At 40.4% G+C, this 15,947-nt stretch overlaps 1 protein-coding gene across 1 annotated transcript in view; it reads left to right on the plus strand.

Moving 5' to 3' along the window:
* The first annotated feature begins 212 nt into the window (after positions 1-212).
* PDE11A (phosphodiesterase 11A) overlaps positions 213-15,947 on the plus strand; it is a 103,334-nt gene continuing 87,599 nt past the window's right edge. Inside the window, exons 1-2 of the mRNA XM_058809522.1 lie at positions 213-1,031; positions 13,111-13,269. Coding sequence (XP_058665505.1) covers positions 213-1,031; positions 13,111-13,269 — 978 coding nt within the window. The remainder of the gene's footprint in view (positions 1,032-13,110; positions 13,270-15,947) is intronic.

Genomic DNA, 15,947 nt, shown 5'->3' on the forward strand with positions numbered 1-15,947 from the left:
GAAAGGAGGTCGCGGGGGAAAGCAGAAGGCGAGAAGAAGGCGCACCGCGGAGGAGGAGCCCGGGCAAGGGGCAGAAGCGGCCCCTCGCCCCACTGCCGGCATCCCCCGTGCCCCGGGGCGGCCGTCGGGGCGGCGGCAGCGGCACGTGGCGGCGGCGGGGCATGGCCAGCGCGGGAGCTCCCGCGGCCTGAGCCGCCCCCGCCGCCGGCACCATGGCAGCCGCCGGCGATGCCGGCCTCGACGTGGCGGCGGTGGAAAGTTTCCTAGAGAGGCACCCGGAGCTGGTGGAGAAGTGGCTGCAGAGGAAGAACTCGCTCCCTAAAGCGCCTGCCGTCCCCGCCGCCCCGGCCGGCGGCCCGTCGGAGGAGCGGCGGAGCAGCGACGGCCCCGGCGGCAGCTGGGGGAGCGCGGGCGGCCCCGGCGGTCCCGGCCCCGGCCCCGGCCCCGGGGGGCTGCAGCGCCGAGCGTCCCAGAAGGAGCTGCGGAAGAGCTTCGCCCGCTCCAAAGCCATCCACGTCAACCTCACCTACGACGAGCATGTGCACGCCCGGGCGCAGGAGCCGCTGAGCAGCGTGCGGCGGCGGGCGCTGCTGCGGAAGGCCAGCTCCTTGCCCCCCACCACCGCGCACATCCTCAGCGCCCTGCTGGAGTCCCGCGTCAGCCTGCCCCAGTACCCCCCCACCGCCCTGGACTACAAGCGCTACCTCAAGGAGCACAACGAGCGACAGTTCTTCCTGGAACTGGTCAAGGACATCTCCAATGACCTGGACCTCACCAGCCTCAGCTACAAGATCCTCATCTTCGTCTGCCTCATGGTGGACGCCGACCGGGGATCCCTCTTCCTCGTGGAGGGGACCTCCGCCGGCAAGAAGACCCTGGTGTCCAAGTTCTTCGACGTGCACGCCGGCACCCCGCTGCTGCCCTGCGGCTCCACCGAGGACAGCAACGAGGTGCAGGTGCCCTGGGGCAAGGGCATCATCGGCTACGTGGCGGAGCACGGCGAGACGGTCAACATTCCCGACGCCTACCAGGTAGGAGCCGGGCAGGCTCCCCAGGGCCGGGGCGCGGACCGAGGAGCCCCCTTGGCCTGGCACTGCCTCCCCCGGGTGTCCCTCCCTTCCTCACTCCCGCAGCCCGGCCAGGGTGGCCCGGCCGGGAATGGCGCGGTGGGCGCGGGGAGAGTGCCGGGGAACGCCGGGGACGGCGGGAGGGAAGCCCCGCCTGGGTGGCCGATGGGGCTGAAGGGGCCCTACAGTGGCACAGCAGTGCTCTGGATTTCGCAGGAGCGACAGGCGCTTCATGTGTTTCTAAAGCATGTTTTGGAACCGGCTGAAGAAAAGTTAAAAAAAATGCTCGTGACAGTCCCAATGATGGTGTTATTAAATTTCTGTCTCAATGATCCCTGGCTCTTGGCTGCTGAAAAAGTCTCTTTGCTTTTAAGAGATCATATATTTTCACCTTTACATATGCCCACTCAGCCCACATGGTACGTGTTCTCAAACGCATTCCTAACAGTGTCCTGTTATTCTCCAGCAAAGACTTTCCCCACCTTTTACTTCTTTAGAGGCTTCAGTGTGAATTGTGAAAATGCAGTTCTGGCTTCAAGGCAGGTATTGACCCCTGGCTTCAGCAGAGACAGACGAGCCTTTGCCCAAATGTGTCAATGTAGAGCAGAGCCTTCAGTTTCCTGGCTTGAAATTTACCTCTCTTTCGGGGGTCTCTTGCTAGTGTTTATTTGTGTAAGACACTATCAGCAATTGGAGGTTCTTGAGAAAATGAAGAACCACAAAGTGACACGTTTTCTCAGTTAGGATCTTGGTAAGCTTGAGAAAGGTGGCAGATGAATGTCTCGAAGAATTTTAGTAATAAACATTGTCCAGTGTCTTGTTTTAATGTACAATAATAACAAAACCAATAAACATTAAAAAGCTGATGGTGCTTTACAGCGTACTACAAGGAAGAAACTTGAAAAATAAGATTTGGTTATTTTTGCTTTTTAAATACAGAAGAAGAACCAGGGTATATGTATTTGGGGCTGAATATTTATTTGTCAAGCAGTATTTGAAAAATACTAGGCACCTCACAGATCCAGACTGACAGAGGTTCCCAACCCACAAATTTCAAAGGGAATGGTAAAAATGCTCAGAATAAAATGAGTACTGGATCACCTTTGAAAAAAATTCAACTGGCTTTCTTCCTTTCTTTTTTTCCCCTTTTCTGCATTATACACTTTTTCTTGCAATCTGATTTTGTTACTTTCACTTGTAGAACTGCGCAATTCCCAGAATATCTGCTGTTGTAGGTGAAGCAGTATGTTCTCAATACTCTCAGCTTGCTAAACAGATAAAGGATATCTGAGTTTGGCTGGAAGGAACTTGATCCCTCCTTTTAAGCTCTAGATAGCTCCAGGCATCCTTCTTTTGGAGGTGAGAATGCCACTGAAAGGACATTGCTTTCTAGTCCTATGGATGTATATTGTTTTATTTTTAATTTTTTTTCTTCAGTATTTCTTCACTTTGTGTTCACTTCTCTGTGAAAAAGTCCAGCTTCTTTGAACAGTTTATTTTCTGTTTCATCCACAGAGAAAAGTGAAAAGCAATCCATCCAGTTGCCATTCCCAGTGCTATTTATGTTATACTTTTGTCTGGCTCTTATTCAAAATCAATTTAAATATTATAAATAATACAGTTCATTGTATCTTTAAGCCCTAAGTACATTAGTTGCAGTAGATGGGCAAGTTCTAATCCAAGTCCATCCTGTAATTACATCAAATGCAGCTTCCCTACTTTCAGTAGAGCTACTTTGATTTACTTTAGTGCAAATGAAACTTAAGACCTTCCAACTGTAATAAAAGTTTTGCTGGATAATAAAACAGGGCCCTGCTTTCAGTCATGTTTCTGAGTTAGTGCAGTTTATCTTCTCTTACTTGGCAAGGATATATACCATTGTGCCTCATCAAAAGGAGACATTTCTAACTGAATGGTCTAAAGAGCTCTGTGGAAGCCCAGGTACCTGTGTGTGAAGAGGTGACAGCTGTTCCATTTCAGGTCGTTGTAGTGCTCACAATGGTGCACTTAAAAAATTAATAAATATGTTAATAATATTTTCTGCCACTGATGATGAAAGTGTTTAATCAACTGTCACATAAAAAACCAGCACCACCAGGAAACTCCGTCAGGTGGAGCTGAAAAAAAGGGGTGAGAGAAGAGCACCATTTTTTGTCCATTGAGGAAGGTTTCTACACCGATGCTGTTTGGCAAGAAAAGGCCTTGCACAAGGTCAGAGGAATTTCTAGATTAATTTAAACTTCTTTTGCTTTCTTTTTCAAATTAACAAACTTATTTAAAATAGGTAAACATACTTCCATATCATCAATTGGTTAGTTTACTGTACTGGGAAATTTATTATTATTCAAGCATCTCTGTTTTCTCAGAGCCTGATCAAATACCATTTGGAATTCTACCACTGAGTACAAATTGGGTTGCCTGCTTGTACAGTCAGCTATGACTGACATTAATGGTACTTCAGTGCAATCAACATTACAATTAAATGCTGTCATGTCTTGTGTTCCATGCAGGCAGTCCCCTGTGCCCGTCAGCCTGATTGTTTCAGGGAGTATTTGTAAATGACTGCTTGTGGCATTATCAGAGACAGCATACTATTTCAATTACACATTTATTCTTCTAAAAAGAAAAAATACAAAATATTATTAGATGGGGCTTTTCCACAATCCAGGTGATTGTTAGTGTTGTTGAGTGGGACTTTCAAAATCTGCTCATGTGAAGAATTTTTCTTAATTCAATAAACATACTTAGATACAAAGTTTGGAATTAATATCACATATTGACCATATAAGATCTCACTGTAGTTTAATTGATGAAGTTCAGCTTTGACTGAATAAACTTTTGGAGGCTCACAGCAATAGAGAATTCGACAAATAATTTATGGAAAGGTTTAGAGAGAGGAATGTCATATAATTGATTCAAAAGTTGCACAATGTCATTCATGGCATTAAAAGCTTTATTTATTGCATTGCAAAGTTGTTTGATGAAAGTGAATTTATAATTTTAGCTGCAACATGCATGATCTGATATGCAAGTGTTAGCAGTACAGAGAATTTGAGAAAAGGAAAGCAATTAGATACTTTCTTTCATTTTCATTTTGAAGCCAGTCTAAAACTGTTTCTCCAGAAATTAATCCAGTTGAATTGTAAATCAAACTTTCAGTCACTTTAAGTTCTAAAATAAGGCCTTGGACGCTCCCATATGTAAATTTTGGGAAGTATTTTTGACTCCTTTTTCATATGGGAATAATGAACTATATCTTGAGCACACGTTGGAAGAAGAGTCAGATCTTACTGGCAAGGAAATCTGGGGTCTAAATGTCCATTGAGGCTCCTTTTGGCACAGAATAGATGTAGCTTCCATCATAATATATATAGAGACTATTAAGCCCATTTTAAGTACACAGACAGAGACCATTACCTGTAGTTCTTAGAAGCTGTTTTCAAATTTAAGGTTTTTTCCCATTTGAAGCTGTGGATTTTTTCTGTCATCCATTCTTCTCACAGGACATCCATGATGTTCAGCTGAAATTACTGATAATTTAAATTTTGTTCCATCTCTTAAAGCATTATTTAAATAATAAACATTTTAGATTGCAAGTAATGTTTGGTTATTGTTATACCATTAGCTGTGCAAAAATTAGGAAACAATTTAATAGCATCCCAAATCTTTCTAAGTAGTGGAAAAAATATTACCCTCTAGAATAGTAAGCATATATCAGAAAGTGGTGAAATATGTGTTCTGCCATTTTCCAGTGTCAGCAGAATAAAGTTTCTGCACATTTTATGTTAACTTTGGAATTTTAAAAGTAGCTTTAAAAGACAGAAGATAAAAATGGCTTACCAGATGGATGTTTTAATAAAGCATGTAGCAAAGAGGAGAAATATTAAATAGAGTCACGCTAAGACATGAGTTTTGTAAGTCAGAGAAAGTGCTGTAAAATATGACCAATTATTTTTCAATATAGCTCAAGTCCTCAAAAATAAAATATAAGCACATTACTGCAACTGAAATCAAGGAAAGTAAAACACAAATTGAGCTCTCTTTGTACAGGACTTTCCTGTTAGCTCTTTCAAGCTTAAGCCAAGTGTAACATAGTTAATGCACACACAGCCCTTTGCAGCAGGTTTTAAACATCCTCCAATACCTGGGTACAGACATGGGTGTTGTCTTTTTCAAGCCCTCCTGGGGAGCTCTGAGCATTCAGTGTATCCTGCTGTGCCAGAACAGCATCACAGAGATGCTGCTCAGAGATGCAGACCTCTGAGCCTGGGAGGCCTGTGTGGGGCTGCAGAAGGTCAGAAGAGGCATGAGGCACATTTCCTTACACAGGGCAGCTGTTTGCCATCAGCAGTGTGAACAGCAGATCTCTCTCAGTTTCAAAGAGCAGTTGAAGCACTAAAACCCCGGGGCCTGGGAGGTTCAGCTCTGCATTTCCTTCTACTCGGCAGCATTGGACAGTGGCACCAACCGGCTCAACAAATTTCAGTGTTGACTCTTAGCAGGAGAGAGGTTGCTCTTGAGAGAGCAAAGATTGTAAGACCTAGCAAGCAGAATACACAGTGGTTTTTAAAATTTCCATGTAATATAGAAAAAAGATAAAAAACAGGTTTTCTTTGCTGTACGTTAAATATGATTAGGAAGTACCATGGGGAAGGCAGGAAATAACTGCAACAGTAAAGACTAAGATGCTCTGATGTACTTTGCATAAAAGGACACTCCAGCCCATCATGCAAAATTTAGGAAAACTTGAAATTCTAAGTACAAGTCCATAAATTGGTGAGGGGGTGTTGAAATCATCCCTGTGTCTGCAGCCCACTGGCTGTGAACATGACCTTCATCCTTCATGCCACAGTGGTGCTGGCCTAAGAGAGAGGAATCTTTCTACAGGAGGCAGGTCCTGGGAAGGAAAGGCAGAGAGCCCTCAGGGCAGCAGCTGAGGATGTCCCTTACCTCCTGTCACCTCCCTCAATCCATAGATCTTCTTCAGGAGCAGTTTCTGACTGATGTGTTCAACATCCTAAGACCTTTCCAGGTCACACCACTATGACTCTGGAGATGCCCACCAGGGGCAGGAGCTGCTGGCTGACACCAGGGACACAAAACAGCAAAGGCTCAGTTGTCTCATGTCCCCGTGCTGCTGCTGTGGATCTCCAGGACAGACAGGCTGTGCAGCGCAGTGTACACTGCTGGTGGCAGCCCTCAGGCATGGTGAGGAGTCACTCCTTCCCTCCACACTTGTGCGAGCAGGAGAGGCTGCCTCCCCCACCAGGCAGGCAGTGGCCTGGCCCCAGGGTTGCTGTCATTACCCTGGATGCTCACTGGCTGCTTGCTGCCCCAGGTGTGCTCACCGTGCATCTGATGCTGAGACATTTGGGATGAGCAGTAGGTGGCCCAGCAGTGGCTGTGCTCAGGGTGCTCAGTTGGGGCTTCTTTGTCACAAGTGTCTGCACTAGTCCCCAGCTCTCCCTCCTGCAACAGGTCCCTGGGCTGCTGGCCCTGCAGAGCTTTGGCAGAAAAACTTTTTGGAGGGCTGGGGTGGTTTTCCTTTTGGTAAGTTGATAGACATTAACTGGTTTATTGCTCACCTGACCCATCTGTCTGAAGAGTACAGATGTTGTCAGATTTTTTTTTGCCTCGGACATTCTAGAATGTCTTTGTAGAACAGATGTGAAACTGGTGACATTCTGTGGCCTATAGTTCCTCATGAGAAAGTAGTAGATATATTTGATGAAAGCAGGTCAAGGAGAAAGAGAAAAACTGCAGGATTTGGCCCTTCAGATTTTAGTTGAGTTCCTGTTACAAGCACAAGACTGAGTAAAGCTGTAGTTTTGTGCGGTAAATGATTTTGGTATTCTGCTTGATTGGCTGTCAATTTTCAAAACAAATGGATATTTCATTTTGGTTATTTACAGTTATATGCTACTGCATAGCTTTCCTACAGAATAACAAATTTAAGAAGTATACATGCATCGTTATGCAAGTAAATTCGTTTTACTTTTCTAAAATAACCCTATTGGCAAACTATGAAAAATAAATGAAAGTAACAGCTCAGTAGTTATGTGCTAACAGGGCAGCAACAACTCTGTGCAATCTGAGCTTCACGTCTCTAGAGTGTGCATTTCAAAACGAGTGCTGCTTTGTCACAATAAGACTGCAGCTGTAACGCTTGAAACTGTGTTGCCCACCTGAGTAACCTCCAGCTGGTGCTAGGTTTAAACCCATACACAGATTTCTCTTGAAACACCCAGGAGTCTTGTTGGTTTCCTTGCTCAGAGGAGTATTAGCTTTCTAAAGCCACGTGTGTGTACATGTCTTGTATAAAGAATCATTAATATTTAGGAGGTCAGCAGGAAGCCCTGTCCCAAAGAAATGCTGGAACAAGATGGGAACATGGGCATGGTTATAGCTGGAGCCCAGTGGGGCATCAGTCCGGGCTGGTACAGGCGAGGAAAGAGAACAACCACAGATGTAATCTGTAAATATTGAAAATTAGAGGAAAAATATTTTTCTTGGTAAACAATTTATTTAATAATGATACAATCAGACTGGAAGTGCACAGAATCTGCTGTACATAGGGCTACAACTTGACTCACTGTTATGCTATTGGTGATCTCTCTGGAGTTTGTTTTGAAGGAAGAAAACAAAATCCCTATGTGATGGATCTAGCTAATGTCCTACAGAGGAATATTTTCTGACCCCTACTGCTGATCAGTTCAGACTATTGAAGCATGAGCAGTAATTATGCTTATTAGCTAGGCACTCATGTTTGCAGACTTGCTAGTGCTTATAAAGTATTTCTTCCTGTTTAAGACTATTATATGATTTTTTCACATTAATTTTGTGCAAGTCATAATTAGACAAACATGCATTGTTACAAATGTCCATTGTCAAACTAATAACTGAAACAGTGCTCAGAAAGAGGGCTCATAAGTCATATGAGACACTCCCACCAATCAAACTTAAAAAAGCCCCAAACTCCTGACATACGCAGAGGAAAAAAACACCAAAAAAGTTTTAGTATTGTTGTAAATCAACACTTTTTCCTTTTTTACAACGTAAGCTGCTGTATAAATTCACACTATAAATGGTCTTAGTTTTTTAAATCTGGAACTTAAATTTTTTGGAAATCAATGTTCTCTCCTTTTATAAAAATTGTTTTGGGAGTAAAGAAATAGGAGTTGGCTGAGCTGTTTCATGTGTCCTATCTGTTGTAATAATTTTTTTTACTATAAGAAATATTGTTGTCACTGTATAAATAGTCACAATATAACTGGACTGTGCTTATTTACTTGTGAGAATTAGGTTTGCAGTGCTGCTGCCTGGTACTAGTTTGTTCTGCTCCTTTGTCTCTGGGGATTTAGGGATTTTGGGGGAGATGACAGGAATAACTTCAGCAGTCCTTACATGGAAGTCCTGTCATAGATTGCTTTATTACTTGTGTTTTGTGTGAGAGTTTCTTGTCTACAATGTTTCCCCTTATCTCCTTTAGTGGTTTATTGCTTGGGTTTTGTTTCCTGTTTATGCACAATGTAATCTGCACCATATGTGATTTTTTAGAAAAGTGTATCTAGAACAGACTGCGTGCCCTAATTTTTTTATTTGTATTTAGCTTTTTTTAATGTTATGCTTTGAATCTAGAGAACTTGCTGTCTTTTAGATTGCTCTTTTAGCTTTCTTGCTCTTTTTTCTTTCTATAAAAGCTTATGTATTATGCATACAGGAAGTGTGATTAGGAAAGCGAATCAAGTCATGAAATCTTCCAACTTAAATTTCTTTATTTTTGTAAAGGCTCTTGGAGGATGGCTTTCTGTAAATTCACTCAGACTTGTCTATCCCGTGCAGTTTGGTACTCCAGTAATACTCAGGTGTTAACAATGCTGTCATAATCCTTATATTAGTTATTTTTGATGCAACTTAATCAGGAACTAAAATACAGTATAATCCAGGAAATTTTGATGCAAGTTTGTGTGGTTTTTTTTTCAGTAGAGCCCTTTCTAAAAAAAAACCAAACAAACAAAAAAACCCACAACAACAACAACAACAACAACAACAAAAAAAAAAAAAAAAACGAAGCAAAAAAATGGTGCTGTAAATGGTGAAATAGAATGGCCAGGCCTGTTAATAGAGTATTTTTTGTTGTGTTCTCTTTTGTAATGAAAAGATTTGAAAGGTGTTTTCAAATAATAAAATCAAAAATATCTTTCTCTTTTAGCTGTCAGTTTTGGCTGAGGCATTTGGTGCATTTCACTAGATTAAACACTTTTCCTTAGATACTGAAGAAAGAGGAAGTGGCTTTGTCATGAAGACCTAATTCCTGGAAATGTTATCAAGCAGGTTTTATCCTCCATTATAATATTTGATGCTTAGCTAACTTGGGTTAGGGTTATAGTTTTTTCTTTTGTTCTAAATCATTGTAATAATGCTCACATAAAACTTACTGGTTTTGATAAGGTTATAAAAAGACATGTTTTCAAGCTCAAAGAGTTATCCTATGTTGAGAAAAATAGAAAAACACAGTGAAGCTTGTATATTTACTAACAATGTATGAGCTACCAACTTTAACTGAAAATCAACACTGAAAACCAGTTGGTGAAACTGCTCAGAAGCCAAAACTTTAGCTGAAAGTTGAGATTCTGAGAATATATGATTCTAGAACCGTAATGGAAAAAAACCCTTTCTGTACCTTAATCTGGTCTTCTGCAGAATAAAACCATGAAGATATTTATCTATCTGTTCTCATTCACTGGCAATCTTCAAATATATCCAAAAACCTGGGACTACATTGTTCCTGAGAAGGTAACTGGACTACCAGCACTTGGATAGATGGATCAAACTTGTTCTCTTCTATGTCTTTACTTCATTCACCTTTCACAGGGCAACACTGACAATCAATAAATATCCTTAAAGCTAGGATAGGGTTTGTCTTACAGAGTCACTTTTCCTTGATGGCAGATGTGAAATTCCAGTTAAAAATACCTCAGCCTTCACATTTTGAATATCTCTGTGTAGAAAACTCATTATATAGAACCAAAGCAGTATTTAATAATTCTTTAAACAATTAATGGAAGACTTTAATTCATGAGTGTTCTTGCATGAAAATAAGTAAAATTACAATTATGGTGAAGTCTCTCTCTCAAAAGCTTTTATCTAGTCTGCCCCTGATTTTTAAGTATATGTTTTAATTGTAAACAACTTAAAAGCAAGGGCTGCATTGCTGTCATAAACACTGGTACTCCTTACTACCCAGGAGCCTGGTGCAAATGAGGACCCTGTTGTGTTGCAGGCTGTTCCAACATGTGGGATAATACAGTTTATATCTCAAAGTGTTTGCAGTCTGACAGAGCTTCTCTCTGATTTACCAGCTTTGTTGTCGCTGCTAAACAGGCCTCCTTGCTCAAGGTTACCACCCTGTGAGGAGAGTGGGGTATAAATATTGTCCATTCTTGGCCATCACAGTTCTCACCTGGTTATTAAAGTCTTTACTGGTACTGTTAAACTCAGTAAAACCACTCTCTTAGATCCTGCCATGTATGTCCTATTATGACAATAACTGATGAAAGAAGGGAGTATGGGGATAAGTGGTTTGGAACATAATGCAGGCAGGTCATCCAGTCACTGTTTTCTGTGCATATTGCATGGTTCAACAATAACAGTGCTGCCAGGAACAGCATTTTATTTTGTTCACTCTTATGTCTCTCCTCATCACTTATTCAAATGTCACCCAAATTAAATTCTGGCATGCTTTTCCACAAAAGAGTAGGGGTAGGTTCACTTCACATCTTGATGATTCTCAGCTTTTACCAAGTTACTGAGTTTTTTGTCAATAATGCCTAATTTTTCCAGTTAAGCACATTAATTTTCTTAGACTGCTGTACCTTTAGTTTCAGCTCCAAGACGTAATACCCTTGTGCTAAAGGTCATCCAGTTCTCCAGCATCAGAGGATATAATCTGATATCCTGCTTCCTCCTGGTGTACAGGCTCCAGGGAGAGACAAACAGAAAACTTCCATGATCTGCCTGGAAAGAGAAGCACAGCAGCAGGAATGAGCTGTACATTAAAGGGCATACCAACACACTTCAGGCTGCTCATCTCCTGGTGTCTCTGCTACTCCTCAGCATCCAGGAAGGAACAGTGGCTCCACAGCTGGTCATTGCATCTGTTGCTAACACTGCCAGCTGTACAGTGTGTGTCATTCAGACAGGTTCACCAGCCCCTGTCCTGTGTGCCACCACACCCTGCTCATCAAACAGCACTCCTCATGTTAATCTTGAGGCCTGCTGAAAAGGCAATGACTACACAGAACACATGCATGGAGTGTATTCAGATGAGAAAATCTCAACTCACTTTTGGTGTGACCAACAGCTGTTTTGGTTTTCTCAGCTAAACTGCCCCTGAACGTTTGCTTTTTTGTAAGGCCCACTAGGTGTCAATCAACAACAGAACTGCTACTCAAGGCACACTGTTGTTGTTTCAGTGTTCTCCCCAAGTACTCTGATTTGCTTGGTACACAATTATTAGAGCAGGGATTGTGTCTTCAGTGGCACAAAATATCTTATCAATATTTCAGCAACAGCAACTAATTCCAAATAGTAGTTCAGACATTACCAAGAAGTACTGGAAGGAATATTTAATTTATTCATTAGTGAAGCCTACTGTGTGATAATTGCACTGCATTTTCCTTTTTTCTGTTGTAGAAGAACCATATCTTTCTAGGCAGGATTCTCTATGATGCAGAACAGTTCAGCTTCTACTGAAGTTGATATAAAAGTGTTTAGAAGCATTTGGAAAGATCACAAGATCAGGCAGATCTGCACCCTTAATGCTGTTATTAAAAAGCATTCATCATGGGAGTTCTGGCTCTCCCAAAAAAGTTTTTGGGTACATTTGGTATTAATTCCTTCAGGCTGAGACGTTGGAAAATATGCAATAAGTAATAAAGTAGCCAAATATATATGTTAATTTTTATAATGGGTAAAAATAGAGCATTTCTAAATCATGTCTCAGAGTGAAAAGACTATTTCTATAGCATCCAAAATTTACAACAAGGAAATAGAAATAGATAAAAATTTGTCAAGGAAAAAAACTGTCAGTTTTTAGTATCAGTAAAAAATTACTGAATTTCTCATCACAATCAAATTAAGGATGGTGTGGATTGTTTTCATGACTTGAGTCAAATATAAGGCATTATTTCACAGCCAATATTGATTAAACTTTTAAAAACAAAAAGTTGTGTCTAGTTTTGTACATCAGCTTAGTTCCCTTACGTTAGGAGAATCTGAGCTGGCTTTAACTATTGCCTGCAGCACATTGCTAACTTCACCCTTAGGAAGGGTGAACAGAGGAACAGAACTGCTGCCAGTGAAAAGCAGTAATTTCCTCTCTGGCTCATAGAAGAGCTGTTGAAGACTATGCTCCACCAAGATGAACAAAAGTGATGTCAGCACTACCTCTTAAGTTTTCATTCTCCTTTGAGCTGCTTTATGATCTGCAATTTGAGCTTTACTGTTCCAGAGAATGGATTGCTGCACTGTGCCTTTTTTGAACAGGGACATTCCTGTACTTAGTTTTCCAGAAAGAGCTGAGGTTTTGACTGCATTTCTTTGAGTATGTGTTTGTACTGGATCCAGTCCACGTAACCAGTCATGCTTGAACAGACAGAAATGGGGCATAAATAGTCTCCATTTACTTGAGAGAGACATTGTGAGCATCTACAGAATATGGGTGTGAAATGGCAGCAGGGCCTAGCAGAAGTGTGTGTGTATGGTCACATTACTAATGGCAGATATCAGTCTGTGCTGACACTCTTCTAACTGAGGTAGAAATGTGGGACTTCAGTGATGTGATTGTGTAATGGTAAATTTGTACTGATCCCCCGAGAAAAGTGAGGAAAAACAGCTAATAAAGAATGGGCTGATAACAGAGAAGCAACAGCCTAATGATACTGAAAAATACCATATCAGACATTGAGAAAAGTACTTTGCTGTCTGAAGAAAGCTTAGATATATGAAATGTATGCCAATGTACCCTTATTTCCTTTTGAAGGATCGACGCTTTAATGATGAGATTGACAAACTGACTGGATACAAGACAAAGTCACTCTTGTGCATGCCCATAAGAAACAGTGATGGAGAGATTATTGGTGTTGCCCAAGCAATAAATAAGACTCCAGGAGGTGCCCCTTTTTCTGATGATGATGAAAAGGTAAGGTTACCTTTACTTTTGCATGCTTTCTAATTTTTTTCTCTAATTCAGTAGACTTGTCTAAAGAGACTTAATCTAAATTAGTAAATGGAATGTGATTTGTATTATGCACTTCTGGAAGTGCATAACAAAGTGTACAATTTTGTTGTTTACAATAGAAAATGAAATAGAAATAAGAAAGAAAAAAGAAAATAGAAAATCTGTTCTGTAAATGTCTGAGTTCTTCTGTTAATCTTATATAGACCTTTTTTCTGTATTAGACCTAAGTAGGCAGTCTTTTTTATTTTTGAAAACTTAACCTGTAAGAATTAGTTTGGGGGGAAATTATCACAGAGATACTCCTAAGTTTGCTGACTTGAAAAATCAAGATCTTCTTTCAGTACTTTCCATGGGATAAATAAATGCCTGTAGCATATGCAAAAGAAATTTTATTTTAGAGGAAATTATGCATATACAAATCTGTTATTCCAAAATATTTGAGACTTGCCAATACTTAAAGAAAAAGAGGATGGGAAGGAACAGCAGGCATGTGTATCTCAGGTGGAATTTGGAGAGTAAAGTAAGCTCAAAAGGCAGGAAAGTAGAAGTATCTGCAGGGAAGAAATTTGAATTAAAGACAGGGGTCTTTGCTGCTGCTGAAGGCAAATGTATTCAGCTGACCTTAGAGGGAAAATGTGCAGGAAGCCAAAATGTGACTGGGGAAGAGAATGGTAGAGGGCAGCAAACTTGGGAGGAACAGAACTGCAGCTCTGTCAGCCCAGGAGAGAGAAATGGAATCTCCTTTAAGTACGTAATAGGGAACTACTCTACTGTATTGAAATAGTGTTGAATCTCATTTCTAGTGTAGCTAGAAGCAGACTTTTCCTCCAAAAAGCTCTTTATATTGATTCAAATGCAGTTAACGTTATACACCCTTTTTAAAACAATAAAAATAATTAACTTTTGGTTTTTATTCTGCAGGGTGTTTGTATAAGGTGTTTATGTAACTGATTTAGCATAGTGATTTAGATTGAATTAACTAACCTTAAATATAACTCTCAATTTTCAGATAGTACTTTATCTGAAGTTATCCAGTACTTCTTAAATTCCTTCTTTAGAAGCTATCTAAACTTGTGTAACCATAGGTTGCTTCTGAGTTACTTTTGATTCTTGAGAATCTTGGATGTTGAATATTGATTTATTAGCAATGTATGCCTCAATGGGTAACTAAATGCAAATTAAATCTTCCCTGAATAGGGGTTTTCAGCACTTGTAAAGAGAATTTTATTTAAAATGCAGCTTTTAACATGGATCCTACATTTGATTATCATACATTCAACCAGCAAAACAACTGTGTATATTTGAATTGTATATTACATAAATATTCTAATGTATGAGTATCTGATGCTGATGCTGAGGCATTTGCTTCCATTCAGCGACTACCAAATATTATCTAAAAATTAGCAAATTGCTCATAGTGTGTCGTCTTTATTTTGTTCTCAGTAATTTAGATCACTGTTAGAGTTATAAACCTGTATGTTAGAACCCTTCAAGAATATATTGAATGGGTTCTGACATGTAGATTTTATGGAAAAATAAATGAGAACATAGCCATCATTTTGCCTTGTAATAGATCTTGGATTTAATGAGGCCTGGCAGTCCAAGTGCTGTTATTTCAAAACCCATGCTTTAAAGTTTTTTCACTCAGTTGGTAACATAGAAAGCATGATATATCTTTGGGAAGCAAGAGAGCACATACTTTCAGGAGAACTGCCTTGCAGGATTAGCAAACAGGTATTTTTAACCAAAATATCAACATAGATGTTTGTGATGAAAGTAGGCAGGTGAAAACTGAGAAACCCTCTTCAGAGTAAGAAAAGAAAACTTTGGAAGCCTGGGTATTGAGGTGGCTTGTGCAGAAAGTCTGATGAGTAGCTGGCAAAAGACCTATATGCAGCTTTATGTTGATCTTACAGTTTCTGACAATCAGAAGCTTCAGAATGGTTAGCAAATGCAAATGTGAATTAGCAGTCTTTTTCCTACCCCTGAAAACCTCTCAGAGAAATGTAAGTATCATTTGAGTCTGGCTTTTGTTTGCAAGTGTCATTCCTCTCTTAGTATTGTGTGAAGCAATTAAAATAATCTGTTGGAGTTTTTTTATAAAATGACAAGACTATATTGTCTAATGAAATGTCTCTTGGCAGCACTGCTGTCTCAAGTCAATAGGAAACAAAGACTTATGTTTTCAATTAGAATTAAGTAGATGCTAGCATCATTTTTATGTACTCTTAGTTGTTTTCAGGAATTTAATAGCAAATAAAATATTTAAGGTTTGAGGAGTTTTTAATGCTCTCAAGCTGTAACCAAGTTTATATTTTGCAGTATCTAAAATGGAGTATTATATTGCAAAGTTCTTCTGGTTTTGTTTCTCGTGGCAAATTCTCAGGGTTTTCTTTTACATGTCTGACCACAGTGTTAAAAGCACAACACTAAGAACAAATGGAAGTGAATTTTCCACATTTAATATTGTTTCCCACTGCCAAATTTCTTTTTTCCTTTTGGTGTTAGGGATGTTTTAACCAATTCATTGTTTAAGTGCAAAATTAGATGACAGCCATAGGCATGAGAGAAAGATGCTCAGAGTCACAATGTATTTTGTCACCCCAGCATCAGTGGCTCAGTTGAACAGACTGATTTTG

The sequence above is a fragment of the Ammospiza caudacuta genome, chromosome 8 (genome assembly GCF_027887145.1).
Source record: "Ammospiza caudacuta isolate bAmmCau1 chromosome 8, bAmmCau1.pri, whole genome shotgun sequence".
Lineage (NCBI taxonomy): Eukaryota > Metazoa > Chordata > Aves > Passeriformes > Passerellidae > Ammospiza > Ammospiza caudacuta.